The sequence below is a fragment of the Pristiophorus japonicus genome, chromosome 14 (assembly GCF_044704955.1).
Source record: "Pristiophorus japonicus isolate sPriJap1 chromosome 14, sPriJap1.hap1, whole genome shotgun sequence".
NCBI lineage: Eukaryota > Metazoa > Chordata > Chondrichthyes > Pristiophoridae > Pristiophorus > Pristiophorus japonicus.
In genome coordinates, this window is record NC_091990.1 from 47444981 (window position 1) to 47464656 (window position 19676).

Sequence of the window (19676 nt, forward strand, 5' to 3'; positions counted from 1 at the left end):
CACAAGCAAGCTTCCACAAACATTAATGTGATAATGACCAGATAAACAGTTTTTGTTATGTTGATTGAGGGATAAATATTGGCCAGGACACTGGGGATAACTCCCTTGTTCTTCTTTGAAAGAATACTATGGGATCTTTTACATCCACCTGAGAGCAGACGAGGCCTCGGTTTAACATTTCATCTGAAAGACAGCATTGGAGTGTCAGCCTAGATTATTTTGTGCTAAAGTACCTGGCGTGGGACATGAACCCACAACCTCTGACCCAGAGGCAAGTGCGCTACCCACTGAGCCACAGCTGAAAACCTGTTAGATCTCTAACCCTTTCCCGTTCTGACCAAGAGTCATCGACCTGAAACGTTAACTCTCTCTCTCCACAGATGCTGCCTAACCTGACAAGTGTTTCCAGCATTTTCTGTCCTTGTTTCATGTTAAACTGCGTGTGAGGGCCCGACACACACACAGCACTGGAGCACGGCGCGGGGTGATGACGTGAAGCTGGGGATCGCGGGGCGATGACGCTGGCCGCGGTTTGATGACGCGGAGGCCGGTGGCAGCGCTGACAGAGCGAGCGGCCACGCGGGGTGTGAGAGAGAGGTGCTGCGGCTGGCGCCATGGTGAAAGCTCAGTACAAGGGGCGCTGCTCCATCAACCCGTCCTCCTCCAGCACCAACCCGGGTGAGTGTCCGCGGGGCGGGACCCCGGGTACAGCCTGAGCCCGGGGGTGGGGGCCTGAGCCGTTGTGGGAGCAGCCAGTGATCGGAGAGTTTATTGGAGACATGGGCCGGTTAGAGGAGGAGGAGGAGGAGGAGGAGGAGTGGGGCTGGGTATTGACAACCTCACATCGACTGTTGACACTGGAGCTCGGGTTTGGGGATTTCCGGTCAAAGGTTGGGGAGTTTAGGGTCAAAGGTTAGGGTTGGGGTGTTTAGGGTCAAAGATTAGGGTTGGGGAGTTTAGCGTCAAAAGTTAGGATTAAAGTTTATAGATAAAGAGGAGGTACTTCATCCAAAGCAGTCCCTCGAAATCGAGGGAGACTGGTTTCCACTCTAAAAATGAGTCCTTAGGTGGCTGTACAGTACAATACGAGAGCCACAGACGTCACAGGTGGGACAGATAGTCGGTGTGGGATTGGTTTGCCGCACATTCTTTCCGTTGCCTGCGCTTGATTTCTGCATGCTCTCGGCGATGAGACTCGAGGTGCTCAGCGCCCTCCCGGATGCACTTCCTCCATTTAGCCAGGGACTCCCAAGCGTCGGTGGGGATATTGCACTTTATCAGGGAGGCTTTGAGATTCCTTGTAAGATCCTTGTAACGTTTCCTCTGCTCACCTTTGGCTCGTTTGCTGTGTAGCAGTTCCGAGTAGTGTTTGTTTTGGAAGTCTCGTGTCTGGCATGAGAACAATGTGGCCTGCCCAGCGGAGCTGATCAAATGTGGTCAGTGCTTCAATGCTGGGGATGTTGGCCTGGTCAAGGACACTAATGTTGGTGCGTCTGTCTTCCCAGGAGATTTGCAGGATCTTGCGGAGACATCGTTGGTGGTATTTCTCCAGCAACTTGAGGTGTCTACTGTATATGGTCTATGTCTCTGAGCCATACAGGGGGCGGGTATTACAGCAGCCCTGTAGACCATGAGCTTGGTGACAGTTTTGAGGGCTTGGTCTTCAAGCGCTCTTTTCTTCAGATGGCCGAAGGCTGCACTGGCACACTGGAGGCGGTGTTGAATCTCGTCGTCAATGTCTGCTCTTGTTGATAAGAGGCTCCCGAGGAATGGGAAATGGTCCACGTTGTCCAGGGCCGTGCCGTGGATCTTGATGACTGGGGGACAAGCTGGTGGAGAACCTTTGTCTTACGGATGTTTAGCGTAAGGCCCGTGCTTTTGTACTCCTCAATAAATACGTTGACTGTGACTAGGAGATCAGCCTCTGTATGTGCGCAGGCGTCATCCGTGTACTGTAGCTCGACGACAGAGGTTGGGGTGGTCTTGGACCTGGCCTGGAGATGACGAAAGTACTTAAAAGGCTGGTTGTACTCAAATTAGTCCAGTGAGATGCGTTCTAGGTTACTGAGGGAAGTAAGGGTGTAAATTGTGGAGGTCCAGTCGCAATCTTCCAATCCTCCTTGTATATGGAGGTGATGCCAGAGGACTGCAAATGTTTCACCCCTGTTTTTTTTTAAAAAAGGGAAAGGGATAAACCTGGCAACTACAGGCCAGGCAGCCTAACATCAGTGGTGGGAAAACATTTAGAGACAGTAATCCGAGACAAAATGAATTGGCACTTGGAAACATAGGGGCTGATTATTGAAAGTCATCATGGATTTTATTATTCATTCTCAGGCTGTGGGTGTCAAAGGCAAGGCCAGCATTTAATGCCTATCCCTAATTGCTCTTGAGAAGGTGGTAGTGAGCCACTGTCTTGAACCGCTACATTCTGCGTGGTGAAGGTACTCCCTTTGTTAAAGGCAAATCGTGTTTGACTAACTTAATTTGAGTTCTTGATGAAGTAACAGAGAAGGTTGATGTGTATATGGACATTCAAAAGGTGTTTTAACAAAGTACCCAATCATGGACTTGTAAGCAAAAGACCAAGGGATTAAAGGCACAGTGGCTGCATGGATACAAAATTGGCTAAGGGACAGACAGCAGAACAGTTGTTTTTCAGACTGGAGGCAAGTGTACAGTGGTGTTCCCCAGAGGTTGGTATTAGGACGACTGCCCTTTTTGATATCAATGGCATGGACTTGGGTGTACAAGGCACAATTTCAAATTTTGCAGAGGACATGAAACTTGGAAAAGTAGTAAACAATGGGGAGGATAGTAACAGACTTCAGGAGGACATAGACCAACTGGTGAAATAGGCAGACACATGGCAGATTAAATTTAATGCAGAGAAGTGTGAACTGGTACATTTTGGTAGGAAGAATAAGGAGATGCAATATAAACCAAATGGTGCAATTTTAAAGGGGGTGCAGGAACAGAGACCTGGGGCTGTATGTACAGAAACCTTTGAAGGTAACGGGGCAAGTTGAACAGTCTATTAAAAAAGCATACGAGATCCTTGGCTTTATTAATAGTGGCATAGAGTACAAAAGCAAGGAGGTTATGCTAAATCTTTATGAAACTCTGGTTAGGCCTCAGCTGGAGGTGTTCAGTTCTGGGCACCTCACTTTAGGAAGGATGACAAGTCCTTGGAGAGGGTGCAGAAGAGATTTATTAGATTGGTACTACGGATGAGGGACTCAGTTTCTGTAGTCTCTCCACATAACTGGGGTTGTTCTCCTTGGAGCAGAGATGGTTAAGAGGAGATTTGATACAGGTATTCAAAATCATGAACAGTATTGATAGAATAAGTAAAGAGAAATTGTTTCCAGTGGCAGAAGAGTCGGTAACCAGAGGACAGAGATTTATGTTGATAGGCAAAAGAACCAGGGATGACACGAGGATTTTTTTTTAACGCAGTGAGTTGTTGTGATCTAGAATACACTGCCTGAAAGGGTGGTGGAAGCAGATTCAATAATAACGTTCAAATGGGAATTGGATAAATACTTGAAGGGAACAGCTCTGGGGAGTGGGACAAATCGGATACTTTTTCAAAGGGAAGGCACAGACGCGATGGGGATTAAACCTCCATCTGTGCTATATCATTCTATGATTCTATGGTTGGGTGGTTCAGGGTTAAAAGGTTGGTTGAGTGGGCAGTTCATGGCTAGATGGCTAGGGTTGGGGAATTTAGAGTTGGGCGCTTACGTTTTCGGAGCTGTGGGGATTGCTGTGCATTGTGCGAGGATAAGTAGTCATTCTTCATGTGGGATCCTTGGTATTGTGCTATTTGACCGCACAGGGCATCACAAGGAAGCCCAATTGTGCTGTCTCCTGTCTTCCACATACATGAATCTCCAAAAGGGGTGATTAGCTAGTGATTGTGAATGGGAATTCTGGGCTGATTTTCCCCTTCCTAACCCAAGTCTGATGAAGACACTTTTGTCACCCTTTCTGTCAACCTGACCGGCTAACTCAACACAGACTGAGACATTCCTGGACTGTATGGATCCATTCCGCACTGCGCAGAGGATTTACCATGTGAGGCATGTGGAGGGCAGTGATGCGCAGTCACTGTGAGATTGTACCAAGATTGTGGGAATTATTTTATTTCTTACAGAAAATTTATATATTATTACTAAATCAGATTATAAAATTGTTTGTACGGTTGACGCAGTGATTAAGCATCCTTCTCTCCTTCCTGCTAATTCTTCCCTCCGCACCCTTCCTCCCACTTTCCAGGGGCACATCCTTTCCCCGCCAGTTCATGAAGGCATTTGTTCCCCTCCCCCCCCCCCCCCCCTTCACGCTGACCCTCTTTTCCGATTTGCCGTCACTGCTGCTCCTGGCTTCTCCTTGATGCTGCTGCTTTACCCTGAGATTAAATTAATAGAATCATAGGAAAATTACGACACATAAGGAGGCCACTCGGCCCATCGTGTCTGTGTCGGTCGAAAAAGAGCTACCCAGCCTAATCCCACCTTCCAGCTCTAGGTCTGTAGCCCTGCAGGTTACGGCACTTTAAGTGCACATCCAAGTACTCCTTAAATGTGATGAGGATTTCTGCCTTTACCACCCTTTCAGGCCGTGAGTTTCAGACCCCCCCCCCCATGTGACATTTTGTTTCCTCATCTCCCCTCTAATCCTTCTACCAACTACTTCTATGCCCCCTAGTTATTGATCCCTCTTCTAAGGGAAATAGGCCCTTCCTATCCACTCTATCGCAGCCCCTAATAATTTTATACACCTCAATAAGGTCTCTCCTCAGCCGCCTCTGTTCCAAAGAAAACAACCCCAGCCTATCCAATCATTCCTCACAGCTAAAATTCTTCCGTCCTGGCAACATCCTCGTAAATCTCCTCTGCACCCTCTCTAGTGCAATCACATCTTTCCTGTAATGTGGTGACCAGAACTGTACGCAGTACTCAATCTGTGGCCTAACTATTGGTGTATACAGTTCAAGCATAACTTCCCTACTCTTGTATTCTATGCCTTGGCTAAAAAAAGTAAAGCATTCCGTATACCTTTTTAACTACCTTATTGATTTGTGCTGCTACCTTTAAGGATCTGTGGACATATACTCCAAGGTCCCTCTGTTCCTCCGCACCTCTCAGTATCTTCCCATTTATTGTGTATTCCCTTGCCTTGTTGCCCATCCCAAATGCATTACCTCACACTTCTCTGGATTGAATTACATTTTCCACTTTTCTGCCCGACTCACCAGTTCATTGATATCTTCCTGCAGTCCAAAGCTTTCCTCCTCACTGTCAACCACACGGCCAATTTTTTTGTATCATCTGCAAATTTCTTTATCATGCCCCCTATATTTAAGTCAAAATAATTATTATATAGTACAAAATTCTACTGCACGCTGTGGATGGGAAGGCCTGATCTCTCAAAAGTACTTCAAAGCAGCAGCTTTCACAAGTGGGGGGGAAATGAATTGGGGGAGGAGAAGGCCCACCTTTCACAAATTCCATTATAAAAAGTTCACCACTATCCCCTGATAGCCCTGATGATGAGGTTATGTACAACACTTACGGTAGAATTTCAGTGGGAGGAGGATTTTTAAGAAGCACTGTTCATAGTTTTTGTAATCAGAGCAAACATTCCTTTATAATGTATGAAAAAGGATGATATTCTCACTGAAAATTGTGCAGTATTATGAAAATATATCAGTGGTGGTGTCATAACATACACATTGACTACAGAATGTCACACGTGTTACAGATATAAGAAATGTCTTTAAGATCTTAGCATGCTCTACACAGTCTGCTCCTCTTCATTAAGAGTCACTTAATTCAAATTTTAAAAAAATTAGCACGCAATTTCTAGTGCCAAAATGACTGAATTTTCAGGAGTAGACTAATCCAGATAGCGGCGGTTTGCAATGAGGAATCTGAGTCAGTTGATTGTATTTAATTGGTGCTTTTGTTTCTGTGCAGACCGGCCCAAAGATGCAGGAGGCCACAGGAGGGACAGGGCGACTATTAAACGTCTGAATATGTACAGACAGAAAGAGCGAAGGTAGATGTTACAATTATTTGTTGTCACAAAATTCGATGCACGAATTGTAGAATTTACCTGTACAATAGATCGTGCTTTAGTAATCCTCATGGGGTATTCAGAAAGATGGCACAACTCCGTTATTTGATCTTGCCAGAGCTTTATTGATCTACTGTATGTTTAGGAAAGGGTGAGAGGGAAGGGAGGAGAGAGGAGTGGGATGCTCATAGGACCTTGGTGAGTGCTGGGTTGTGACATCAAATGAAGAACTTTCCACCTTGGGCGGTGGGGGGGGCGGAAATAGCCTCCACAGCTCTTGACACGATTCAAGTAATCAGCGACACTGTAATATTAAGCACTAATGCATGGTGCCACAGATGTAGGACGTGGGTTTGATTTCTACACACATTGCAGAATTTCTGAATCTTAGCAGCATTGCTGTGCAAAATTAGTGATGGCCTGGTGCAGTCAGCTCACGATCATGTTGGCAGAACAGATAGCTGGCAGAATATTACTGGGCTATGCCTCATGTTCAGTTGTGAGATAAAATGGAGGTTTACCATTGTTTTACTTTCTAACATGATCACTGACATGATATCCCTAAAATTAAAAACACTTTTGGATTGGTATGGTTCACTAAGCCACGTTCAATAATTGCATCCAATGGCTTATCCACTTGGTGATTTTGCTTCATTTTCTGTGAAGGATGTTAGAACTCTTTTTTTCCTGATTTTGTGATTTCTTCCAAGGTGCACCATCAACCCCATCTGCTTATGAATCTAATTTGTATATTTACACTATTTTGCAGTGTTACCCACTTCTTTAGCAGTGTGAAATCTTTCATGCACGCCTAATCATTTTTTTTTCTTTCAAGAAACAAATTTGGAAAGCTCATCAAGCCCCTGCAGTTCCAGTCAACAGTTGCATCTGGCACTATAGCCCGTGTGGAGCCAAACATCAAGTGGTTTGGTGAGTTCATATTTTCCTCTCAGAAAGAATGTGGGTATAGTTTTCAGGCTTTGATACAAAGGCTCGATCTACATACATAACTGAAGTGTTCACAATGAACACTGGCATTTGGTGGCCAAGGTCAGTGGAAAACTTGCTGTGTGGAGTTTTACAGTAACTGCAATCAAAGACCGTTTCTGGCACTGTTGTGTATTTGGGAGGGATCTGAAGCAGTAATACAAGTCAAGGGGATTCAAATATGTATTGGATTGTTTCCTGTTGAGACTTTGCTAGTGTTTGGACAACCTATAATTATTACAAAGTAACATTTGTGATCTAGGTATGATTGGATAATAAAGCATTGCATATGTCAGACTCCAAACAGATACTGAGATTATTTACTGGCTTGTACAGTTACTGTATCTAACCTTTGTTTAAAATGAACACAAGGAATGAACATTTTGGGGACCTATTTTGGTGCGTTTTTATTTTTAACAGTACATGAGTGCATATTGATATATTAGAATTTAGTAGCAGGAGTTGCTCAAAGAATGAGGGAGCTGAATTAATAATCAACCGAGGATGCTTCATAGATGTTTCTATCAAGGGGGAATCTAGAACTAGGGGGCATAGTTTCAGAATAAGGGGTTGCCCATTTAAAATGGAGATGAGGAATTTCTTCTCTGAGGGTCGTGAATCTGTGGAATTCTCTCCCCAGAGAGCTGTGGAGGCTGGGCCATTGAATATATTTAAGGTGGAGATAGACAGATTTTTGAACTACATTGGAGTCATGGGGAGTGGACAGGAAAGTGGAGTTGAGGCAAAGATCAGATCAGCCATGATCTCATTGAAGGAGCAGGCTCGAGGGGCCAAATGGCCTAGTACTGCTCCTATTTCTTCTGTTCTTTAAACTATGCATATAACATTTTTCACTGTCTGTTTGAATTGAACTTTGCACGATTTTATTTGTTTAGTTTCCCTTGGCTTAAAGTGTTGGTGCTTTTGGGTAATAGGATGCAGACTTGCATCCAAGATTTCCCCACTTTAGAAGTGCCTGACCTCAGCTCCTCCATTAGACGAAATGTTGAGCCAAGCAATTTAATTCTACCGGGAATGTCTCTCACACCCCCCCCCCCCTGGGGGGGCATGATCCAAGATCAGAATCTTGGGAACAAGTTGCCTGTGTGTAACCCTCTAGTATTGGCATACTGAGCAGGAAGTGTGTTTCTTTAAAAACTGACAAAAACTAATTAAAAAAAAAACTGGATCTAATACTCAAATTGTTTTGGTTTGTGAACAGCTAACACTCGAGTCATAAAACAGTCGTCACTGCAAAAATTTCAAGATGAGATGGGCAACGTTATGAAAGACCCTTATAGGGTAGTTATGAAACAGACCAAGCTTCCAATGTCTCTTCTGAATGATCGAATCAAGCCTCATGTGAGTTATTAACTTTCTTTTGTTGATTAGATAGAAATTTAGGAACCTGGCAATCATTGGGTATCAAATTACTATGAATGATGGCTTTTAAAAAAAAATAAGTGGTTGTTCGTTCCAGTTTTTAATGCAGCATTGCAGTTCAACTGAAGTTTTTCAGTATTTGCAGCATCCAGATTTCTCATTTGTGCTTAAAATCTCACATCTGGAAAAACTAGCCACAAAATTATGCTCTGGTTCTTTCACGTTTCAGTCAATCTGCATTTGTGTGTAATTTCTTGACAATATCAACTCTGCTGTGAAGTAGTTTACTGTTACGGTTTCTCTTTGCGGTGATGCAAATTCTAATGGCACATTCCCGATGCTGTCTGGGAGGAAGTGTAGTGCCAAGCTTTGTCTTATAGAAGCCGAATTTGGTCGCCGCCCATTTCTCGGCCACTGGGCGGCACCTACCTTTTTGCTGCTGGGTCCTGTCTGGAGCTGCTTTCAGCTCCGTTGTGTGGGTGGCAGAGTCAGTGGCTGGCAGCGGCAGTCGCTGGGTGGGAGTGAGCGGCTGTTGGCATCAGTGTGCGGCAGTTGGAGGCCTCTTCGCTCGGGGATCTTCAGAGGGCCTCCAATGCGCGTGCGCGGGACATCGCCATTTTTTTTTTGTAGTTTTTCTCTTCGGCTGTGCCATCATTTCGGGACCGTTTGAGGCTGATTGCTGTACTGCGCATAAAGGCACACCACTTTATTCCTCCTGTGAGTCTGAGAGAGGGGAACGTTGGCATTTGAGAGGAAAGAATTGGAGATTGTAGAGGGGGCAGTCAGAGAAATTGTGACACACAAACTGTTGAATACCCATTCATTTCATCATTGATGGATGAATGGCCAGAAACCAGCAATGAAGGCTGGCAAAACCAGGCCCAGAGCTCCCTGGTTTAATGAGGGGAAATTGGAGGAGCTCGTGACAGAGGTGGAACGCAGATACAAAGACCTCACCCGGGATGGTTGTGGCAAGCCTCCACCACCCCAATACCAACACATTTGGAGGTAGATCGCTGAGATCGGGTCAGTAATGGGCAACGTTGAGCGGGATAGGGACCACTGCCGGAAATGTTGGAACGATTTGGTGGCAGCAAGAGTGAGTAAAAATGTATTCGTCCTCTCCTCTCCAATGCCAAAAGGATTGTGCGCCAGATGTATGTGGGGTGGGGGGCAGGGGCATGAGCAAAGCGGCTAAAGGCTGCAACGTTTCTTTGTGCACAAGAAAAATGCATCCAAGGCAGCAAGCCTACTTGGGACGGGAGGGGAACCAGCAGAGGTGGTCAAATTGAGCAGGCTGGAGAAGCGTGCGTTGGTATTGGTGGGTGACCCCTGCCATACAACCACAAATGTTGATTCAGATCCTGTGCTACAGCATGGGAAGGTTATATTAATCTGTGGTCTGAGCCATGCTAATGGCATAAAAGGTTAAGGCACTCACAGTTTACCACACACTTTGTTGCCGAGTATTGGTGTGCCCGTGTAGAGATGCGACTCCTTACTGGCAGAATGTGAGATGGCACGGCTCACGGCTCAGCTTGGCCAGCAACACCTCCCCCCCCCACACACACACGCACAGACTGACATGTTGACTCGGACAGCACGGATCAAGGCACACCATCGACCTCCGGCCTTCAGAGAAGCTATCAGACCCCAACGTCTCCCACCCCGACGGGGCTCCCAGCCCAAGACAGCGGATCCCTCCACCCCCTCCCCCCAGATCACCCATTTCCACCGCTCCCACCTCCGCCACCCTGAGCCACGAAGAAGAGGAGAGAGTGGATCGAGAAGGGCCCAGCTTTGAGATCCTTGAGCTCCAGGAGCAGGAATATGATGACCGCAGCCTCCTGCCATGTGAGCTAGGTGTCAGCAGAACCTCAGCGTCGGGCTTTGAGTTCCTGGGGTTTGGAATGGATTCTACACTGGCAAGCTCTACCAAGTGCAGAGGCCGTGGCGCGAAGGCAAGCAAGGCGCCAGAACCCACCAGCAGCGACCATGCACCTGAGGATCCACCACGGCTCTCTGCAATTCTGGAGATGGTCCAGCTGTCACGGACAAGCGTGCAAATAGGTCGCGGGTTGCTCCAGACCATGACTGGGATAGCTGGCAGCATGGTCACGTTCACCCAGCAGCATGATGACAGGATGGACTGGCTCATCACTGTTGGGAGCGCACAGCCGACAGCGTTGAGGCGATGAGACAAGAGATGACTTCTGGCCACGTAGTGCAAGCCCCTGAGCCCACACCCTCAAGGCAGATAGATCCGGAGGAGCAAGAGATCCCGGCGCCTTCGGTCACGCCCCCTGCCTTCTCACCAAGACGCACACGTCTGCAGACATCCCGCTGCCCTCGTGCACAAGATAGTTAACCAGAGGCAGTGAGGGACAGGGGAGCGGGACGCCGTGGTGTAGGCGGGGAGAGGAAGAGGAGCTTGGGCATTGCTTCAATGGGGGGGTGGGGGGGGGAAGGGAGGTGGTGGTGCTGGGTAGAGGGATGGGTGTTGGTGGTGTAAATGTTTGTAAATGTAATAATGTTATATAACCTTTGTTACTGTGCACTTGTAAATACACTCACATTGCTGACCCTCTCTTGGTGAGTGTCTGATTTTAACATCATGTGTGGTGCCTTACGAGGAACGCACATCTGTCCCTCAGGTCATCTGCTTTATCAGGAATATCTTCCCATCCACATATGACTGCACTGTATAATGGGTCCTGTCATCAGGCCATCGCAACATGCTTTATGTGCTGTGAGGATTATTCATTGTATCAGATTAATTCTCAGAATAGATTTATGTCCGTCACCACAACAAGGCATGCTGGGTCGCTGTCTTTTGTGATGAATCAGAACAGATTTTATGAAGTAGTTTCCTTGCAGTACAGAGAAAGACACATTAACAAGGCGATAGTGACAGTCTAGTCATTGAAACCTCAAAGGTAGGCTACTGAGTCACTGCGGTGCTTGTCTCTTGCTGTGATCTATTGATCGTAGTCCTTCCTCAGTTTGGTCTGTTATCGCGCTGCCCCTAAAGTTGAACAGCTGTAACTTTATACCCTTTCCCTCCCATACAAATGTCAGAGTGTGCAGCTGTCTCAGGCTTACAATAGATAATTCTAACCCGATGCGATATGTAGTGCTTCCCTACGAACCTCTTGAAGGACCGTGTCACAGAATTAATTAATCGGCTTGGATGGACAAAATGTGACTTCGCTTATTCATAATTATTTGGCCTTCGCCATTGGGCTCCTCAATGAAGGTCTTTCAGCGAGGTGAAAGAAAAAAGTTTCCATCAGCCGGGACACATTTCAGTCGCTTTTATCGCATCCAAATTAAACCTGACCATCAGCAATAAAGTAAAGCAACATCCACCTAACTTTTTTCCAGCAGTCCCACTCCTGATGGTCCAGTATCTGCACGATCCCCACGATGTGCAGCGCTGCAGCACTCGGAGGCCTTCTCCCTGCCGCCCGACTCGCAGCCAGCTCACGACCTGCTTTTTGCCAGCGGTCCTTCTGGCGGATAGCAGGTCGCTCTGATACCAGCATCCCTAACCAAAATGGCCGATTTGGAGCATCCGGTATGGGCGGGCGGCATGACGTCACGCCGGCGGATCTGTCCGCGACCAATCTCGAGCCGGGCGGAACCTGGATGGTAGATGGGCGATTCTGGAGGAATCGGCCGAAAAACATACATTACCAGCGGATCCTTGGCGGCTGGGGGCGCAACCTGCACCAGATTCGGCCCCATAGGTTCGAAAATGAGAATCTAAAAGTTAAATAGTGAATCCTAATTGGGCGGGGCGGGGGGAAAGCTCAAATCACCCTTCTGGGAATGACTAACTACAGTGCTGGCTGGAAATGATGTAAACTCTGTTCTTTTAATCAGCAGTACAACTTGTGGCTTTTGGCTTGCTGTATTATTTAATGCATTTTTATGTGAGGCTGTTCAACAGTACCACAGATATATCCTGTTTGAAGTTGCTTTTGGTATTGGGTATAACTTCGCTTGAGTAAAGCATTAGTATGTGAACATTTTAATTTGATGCTGACCCATTTGGAATGATTCAAAAGGTTCCTGTCTTTAGAACTTTAGAGGAGATACGTGACTAATTCCTTAGAGTAGGGTTTTCTTTCAAAGGAATTTGTGGGAGACTTTTAAGTTTTTTTTTGCCCTTCAGCTTTTGCCACATTTTAATCAAAAACATAAATAAATGAGGCGTTCCGATCTTTTCCAGCAAGTCTCTTTTTCATCAAGTCATAGGGGTCCTTGACTCTTGCTGGTCAGAAATCACTGTGAGCTCTGCATTTTCAGGGGTAGCAGTGCACTAACGGCCCAAATACAGAGCTGCGCAGTAAACTGATACTGCGATCCAGTGCTGTAATTCAGACTTTTTAGACAGCAGTTGCTGGTTTTAGCAAAGCCGGTCTGGTAATATATAATAATTTTGCAATGTTTATACTTCATGATAATCCTGTGGAAATATTTATCACAAAACGAATGAGTATATACTTTGACAAAAGTAGAGATTTGTCCTGTACCAAATAACACAATCTTCTGTATTGTATTTTTATGCCTGTAGATACATATTTTAAAACTTATTTCAGAAATAAGGAATTAAATTGGAAGTTTTCTTTTCTTGCTAATCTTCAAGATAGAGACCAGAGATTAGCTCTCTGCAAGGCCCAAACAATTCTTTGAAAAAGAATTGCACTTATATAGCGCCTTTCACAACCACCGAACGTCTCAAAACGCTTTACAGCCACTGAAGTACTTTTGGAGTGTAGTCATTGTTGTAATGTGGGAAATGCAGCAGCCAATTTGTACACAGCAAACTCCCACACACAGCAATGTGATAATGATCATTTATTCTGTTTCTGTTACGTTGATTGAGGGATAAATATTGGCCAGGACACCAGGGATAAACTCCCCTGCTCTTCTTCAAAATAGTGCTGTGGGATCCTTTTATGTCCACCTGGGAGAGCAGACAGGGCCTCGGTTTAACGTCGCATCCAAAAGACGGCACCTCCGACCGTGTAGCACTCCCTCAGCACTGCACTAAAGTGTCAGCCTAGATTTATGTGCTCAAGTCCCTGGAGTGGGACTTGAACCCACAACCTTCTGACTCAGAGGCGAGTGTGCTAACCACTGAGCCACGGCTGACATTTTTATCTGTAGATTAGCCACGATGCAGAAGCTTTATCCTAAGTGCTGCTAAAATTAATGATCGTCAAAATATTTAGAAACACGAGGAGCCTGGACAGGGTGTGAACAGCTACTCGTGTACAGTTCTGTGTACAAGATACGCTGTTGAATCTTTGAGCTTTATTGATTGATTATCTTTATTCGGATGCTTTTTGGACTAGAATATATATGCAGTCTTTTCATTTTGTCTTCAGTTTCTGGAATTGACACTTGATCTTTCTGGATTGACCTCTGGATCACATCGCCCAAATTTCATGTTGAAATCAATGAAAGATTTTCTCAAACATTTACAGATTATCAGACTGTCTGAGGAAGATATTTTAACGCATTGTGGAGTAATTGTTTTTCAAAGTATTTGTACCATTAGTAAATTGCAGTGTATTATTGCTTTTGTGTAATTATCTGACGTAAATAAACCTGACTATTAGTTTTAGCCTGAAATGCAACGATCTGTTACCATCTGCTAGTGCAGACAGAGGAACTTGGTCTTGGATATGTTGTAGATTAATTAAGGGCTAATGGTTAGTCCCGTGGCATGCTATCCCACTTACAGCACACATTAAAGATGCATTTTTCAGTTCATCGGAGACTGTTCACTTAGGGAAATTATCCTTCTGCCGTGAAGACATTAATTGTTGGGTGAAAGCCCAAACTGTGTACTATGTCAGTTGTTCCAGTCTGTAAATGTTGGTTACCAGGCTCACCAGCAGCATGTGTTCAGAGTCTGTCCTGAGCCCGAACACTGAGGAAGTTACCAATTTGTAAGGATAACTAGGGACCTGAGAATGAAACACACCACAAAATATTTACATGGTCCCAGGACCCACAAAAATGTGCCGTACACAATTATTTAATGTTTTATATTTTGCTAAAATCGGGGAGAAATGTGTGGGTTAAGTTTATGGGTTTGGCTGTCAGTTTGCAATTATATACTTCCAGATCAATATGGAACAGGATTAGGCCATTCAGCCCCTCGAGCCTGTTGTACCATTCAATGAGATCATGGTTGATCTGTACTGGGCTGAGACCAACACATGAAATAGGTCTTGTTGATGTTGTCAAGAAGTCACTTTAGTGGGAAAGAATTATATTTCTATATTAAAATGTTAATAAGGTAGACAAACTTGGAGGAAGGAGGACACTTAGATTCCAGCTTTCATACATTTTCTGCATAAATCCCAGTGCCTCCTTCCCAGTAATTTCAATTATTGGGTGTTTCCCCAAGCATTAATTTCTATTTGTTACTTTCTGTCTGTCTATGACTGAGATCCCATCCTCACTCAATTTCAGGCAGTCTGTTGCATCATTACAGGTGATGTGATTTGGAGCATGCAGTTTATTTCACTGAGAGTTTCTTCACTCGATCAAAGTTTTCATTTCCAGTGTTCCCATTTTTAATTATCTTTCCTACCACTTTCTCTGATGCACTTGTCAGTTGTCTACGTTGATATTTTCCTCGTTCTACAATAAATTTTTTCCATCGCGGTTTCAAGGACATTATAACAACTCTGCTCGTGATGTAGAATGAGCATTCGTCCCTTCGTGATTTGAAATGACTGATTTAAGATGATTTTTTGATAGCCAGGATGGGCATCCACACAGTATCTCAGAAGAAGTAGAAATCTCCTGAATATGCTTAGACTCTTGACATTCCAAGATATCTGCACCTTTTTTTTTGTTATGACCCATCGATTGCAACTAAGAAACATAAGCAGCAAATTCCCCAAGAACGAATTGCTGCTTTTGCTCCAGGCATATCTTGACATAGATGGCTATTATAAAAACGTTGTTTTCTCTACCTAAGTCGTAGTTTATTTTAAAGTTTGTAGTGATTGTAAAAATTCCCCATGCGTTGAGCTGAAGCAGATGGAGAAGTCTTCAAATTCTTATGGTACTCCTGGCACAGCACTTTCTCCAGTTATGGTTGGCAAGTTCGCACAGTAATTTCCTTAACATCCTTGACTCTTAAGTTCTTGTGCTTAGAATATTTACCTTGTTTTTAAAAGCTGAAAGCCTTTTGTCCATATGAGGAATTATGCTAAATGGAGATTTGCCCATTTGCAAGATCATAAATAATGAGCGTTTTTCCCTCCTTTTTTTTTCTGCTCCTTGCTTGAAGATGGCAACTTCTGCAGGGGAACTATTTCATCGACACTCCTCTGGTACCTCATCCAAGTGACCATTTTTCACATATGATCTTAGACGATGAGTGTTGGAAAGTTATTCAACTATAGAAGCATTGTAGCCAAGTTAAATTATTTCCAGAAATAATATGCACTGAAGGGTTGCATGAACAGTCCTGTGGGTACGTGTGCATAAATCATTGAAAGTGGCAGGATAGGTTGAGAAAGCAGTTAAAAAGGCTTGTGGGATCCTGGGCCTCATAAATAGAGGTATAAGAGTACAAGAGTGTTGAAATTATGATGAACCTGTATAAAACACTGGTTCGGCCCCAACTGGAGTATTGTGTCCCATTCTGGGCACCGCACTTCAGGAAGGATATGAAGGCCTTGGAGACGGTGCAGAAAAGATTCCAGTTTCGTTGATAGACTGGAGAAGCTGAGGTTGTTGAGAGGAGATTTAATAGAGAGAAACTGTTCCCATTGGCAGAAGGGTTGAGAACCAGAGGACACAGATTTAAGGTGATTAGCAAAAGAACCAAAGGCGATGCAAGGACAAACTTTTTTACACAGCAAGCGGTTAAGATCTAGAATACACTGCCTGAAAGGGTGGTGGAGGCAGACTCAATCTTGTCTTTCAATGGGGAATTAGATAAGTATCTGAAGGGGGGAAAAAAATTGCAGGGCTACGGGGAAAGTGCGGGAGAGTGGAACTGGCGGAGAATTGGCATGGGCTCGACGGGCCGAATGTCCTTCCGCGCTGTAACCATTCTATGATGCGGTTTTTCCAGGATCACCTAATAGTTATTTGGAGTGTGAATCTTCTAACTATTTTACAACCTCCCAAACCCCGAGTTATTGGGGTAGATTTTTGTGTTCACTGTTTGGGTATTAATCTGGTGGAGCGAGCTGCCTGAATTTCATTCCGTTATTGAAAATCAGACGGCTTCTATTGAGTGATGGGGGTTGGTGAGGAGGATCCACTTCACCAGATTACTGCCCAGGCAGTGAAGACTAAAATCTACCCCATTGATTGATTGCTATTGAAATCTCCCAGCATTAATCTAGTTACGATAAATTGTGAGCTTCCTGATCCATTTAGCTCAGCCTCATACTGTGCAGCTCATTATCTACTGAGCCCGTGTGGGGAGGTCGTATTTGCATATATTGATGTTACATATTTGGGTTGGTATGTATCGGTCTCAGTGCTGAATGCTGAAAGGAAAATGATTTGCTTGCAGAATTCCAAAGTACATATCCTGGATACGGAAACATTTGAAACAACCTTTGGTCCTAAAGCACAGCGAAAGAGACCAAATCTTAGCGTGTGTGATGTGCAAAGCCTGGTGGAAAAAGCTGAAACATTGGCAGAAGAATATGATCTGGAAAAGGACCGAGATTTGGTTGTGGAAGATACTGGAGTACGGTGAGGGAATTCAAGGCACATGACCCATTAGGATGCACAAATGTGGCTGTTATATTTGAATATTGCAGAATTATTATTGGAGTTGTCATAGTCCCTTTGGAAGACATGACTATTCTGGTCAATTAAAAATCACAATGTAACATGTAAAATTTCAAAGATAGTACCTACCGATTGTAACAATTGCTCTAGTCAAAATTGAAAGAAAAACATGAATCTTCTGGTATTTCTAAGCTTCAGAATGTTTTTGCGTCTTTGTTCTCAAAAATAGCACATCAGTAGTGGTTATGTGCTATATTTCACTCAAGTTACATTTTCATAATTTACTTATCCCTCCGGCCCTGGTGAAGTAAATCTTGTTGCTGAGGCTGAAGCAGGTGGTAACTCTCGGCTAATACAGTGCACTGCATCCCTACCACAGTGTGGCTAGGAGTGGTAGGATGTGTGACAGCCCGAGTTGCTGATCCCAGGTGGGTGGTTGTGAGGAAGGTGCTAAGTAGAGGCCTGTCATTTCTTGGATGGACAGAAAGTGCCTTAGATTCACTCCGAGCCATATTTAAGGTCCTTAAGAGCACCTTTGGTGAACGTTTGAGTACTCGTTCAGCTTTTTGGCCATCGAGTGATTGTTTCTTCCCCCATCAATCATAATCAGGTGGATTTGATGCCTATAAGGTCCCGAGATCTTTTTTGAGATAATGGGCATCACTGAAAAGACCAGCATTTATTCCCCTTTAAAGTGGTGGTGAATCTTCTTGAACCACAGCAATCCGTGTGCTGAAGGTAATCCCTCAGTGTTGTTCAGTAGGGAGTGCCAGGACTTGGGGCCGCTAACAATGATATATGTCCAAGTCAGAACATGGAGGTTAACTGATCTTACTGGTGATTAAATAGTGTTGATTTCACTTTTTTGTCTAGGGATGAAGTCCGAGAAGAAATCTTCAAAAAAGGACAATCTAAACGAATTTGGGGTGAGCTATACAAGGTAAGTGTTTTGATGATAAATGTTACCAATAGATGTCTTTTATTGAGCATTTGTAGTTAACAAGATTTTAAATGTTATTGTAAACCAAGTAACCAAATTTTGCTGTCAGCAAGAGAATTATAGTGGACACATGTGCGAGTTGTGTGACAGCCATTGTTTTTCAAATTTTTATTCGCCCATTCTTTAAAAGTCATGTATAAAAGATTCACTGCTTATTTTCTCCGTCTGTAAATGGGGTCATTTAGTATGTTCCTTGGATAATTATTTTTTGTTCTGTTTGCATGACGAAAGATCAAGATGCTAATTTTCACAATAAATAGGGACTTGATCGTGTCTTTTGTGATTTTTTTCCCCCCCAGTTTTATATAAATCTTCTGCATAAGTTGTTTTATCACTTAGCTTTAGTTGTACACCAGTTTAATATTTTTATGAAATATTGTAGATGGTTCAATATAGGCTGAGGATAAGCATGAATTTTTTGCTTTAATATTAAAAATCTGTTATGTTGGTTTGGAAAATAGGCTTTTCTTTGTACCTTTTTAATAAAAAATCTTTCTTGTTAAGGTAATTGATTCATCAGATGTTATAATCCAAGTGCTGGATGCCAGAGATCCACTGGGAACACGCTCGCCCCGTATAGAGTCGTACATAAAGAAGGAAAAGCCATGGAAACATTTAGTGTTCGTGTTTAACAAGTGTGACCTCGTACCTACCTGGGCAACTGTAAGTTTATATTGTACATATTGCTTAAAAATTCAGCATTGGAATGTGATTATCTTTTCTTTAGTGTGAGGAAAATGCCATTCGCTGTTTGGTACTTGTAATTGGCCAAGCTGAAAATGCAAATTCAAAAAAAGAAGAGTTGTGAATTTAAAGTCCTGTTCTGCCTTATCTTTTAGTGACACACTGCTAAAGTAATGCAATACGCCACCAGAATAGTTTACGGCAATAATTTTGCTTCGATTTATGAAATGAGGTTAACAAATTTATCGTACAAGATGTTTTTGTTGTGCTCAGTAAATTAGTACTTTTCTGTAATTCTATATTGGGTTTATTAATTGGTCTATTGGCCCAAAATGTTTGTGACCTTCGAGTCTGGAATTCCCAAGTAAATGCAAGTGTGTTGAAATTACACTCTGCAATATTAACAACCCCGCATTATATTGCGAATTGGTGACTTCGCAAAACTATCATGAGACCGGGAATTTGCAGTCCCGGCACAAACCAGAGTCTGATCCCCAAATAAAGTAGCAGGAAGGAATCAAAAATGGCAATGAATGAAATGGGGATCAGTGGATACTTATTTATATGGAGGGCGTTTTTTGAGTCCCAATTGAAGGAGTTTTGGACTCTAGTGCACCATTTGAGCAGCCCAGTTCTGACTACTTCAGTGCTGGAACACCAGAAAAATGAATGTTAACTGAACAACACCATAAAAGCTTCACTGTTTATTGAAGTGGTTGAACCATTGAGGGAGGCAATGTCGCGATTAATA

General features: G+C 43.9%; 1 protein-coding gene across 1 annotated transcript in view; it reads left to right on the forward strand.

The window, feature by feature from the left end:
* Positions 1 to 529: 529 nt before the first annotated feature.
* The window catches only part of gnl2 (G protein nucleolar 2), a 44605-nt gene continuing 25458 nt past the window's right edge, over positions 530 to 19676 (forward strand). Inside the window, exons 1-7 of the mRNA XM_070899205.1 lie at positions 530 to 678; positions 5985 to 6066; positions 6920 to 7014; positions 8294 to 8433; positions 17018 to 17202; positions 18115 to 18181; positions 18746 to 18904. Coding sequence (XP_070755306.1) covers positions 615 to 678; positions 5985 to 6066; positions 6920 to 7014; positions 8294 to 8433; positions 17018 to 17202; positions 18115 to 18181; positions 18746 to 18904 — 792 coding nt within the window. The 5' untranslated portion in view covers positions 530 to 614. The remainder of the gene's footprint in view (positions 679 to 5984; positions 6067 to 6919; positions 7015 to 8293; positions 8434 to 17017; positions 17203 to 18114; positions 18182 to 18745; positions 18905 to 19676) is intronic.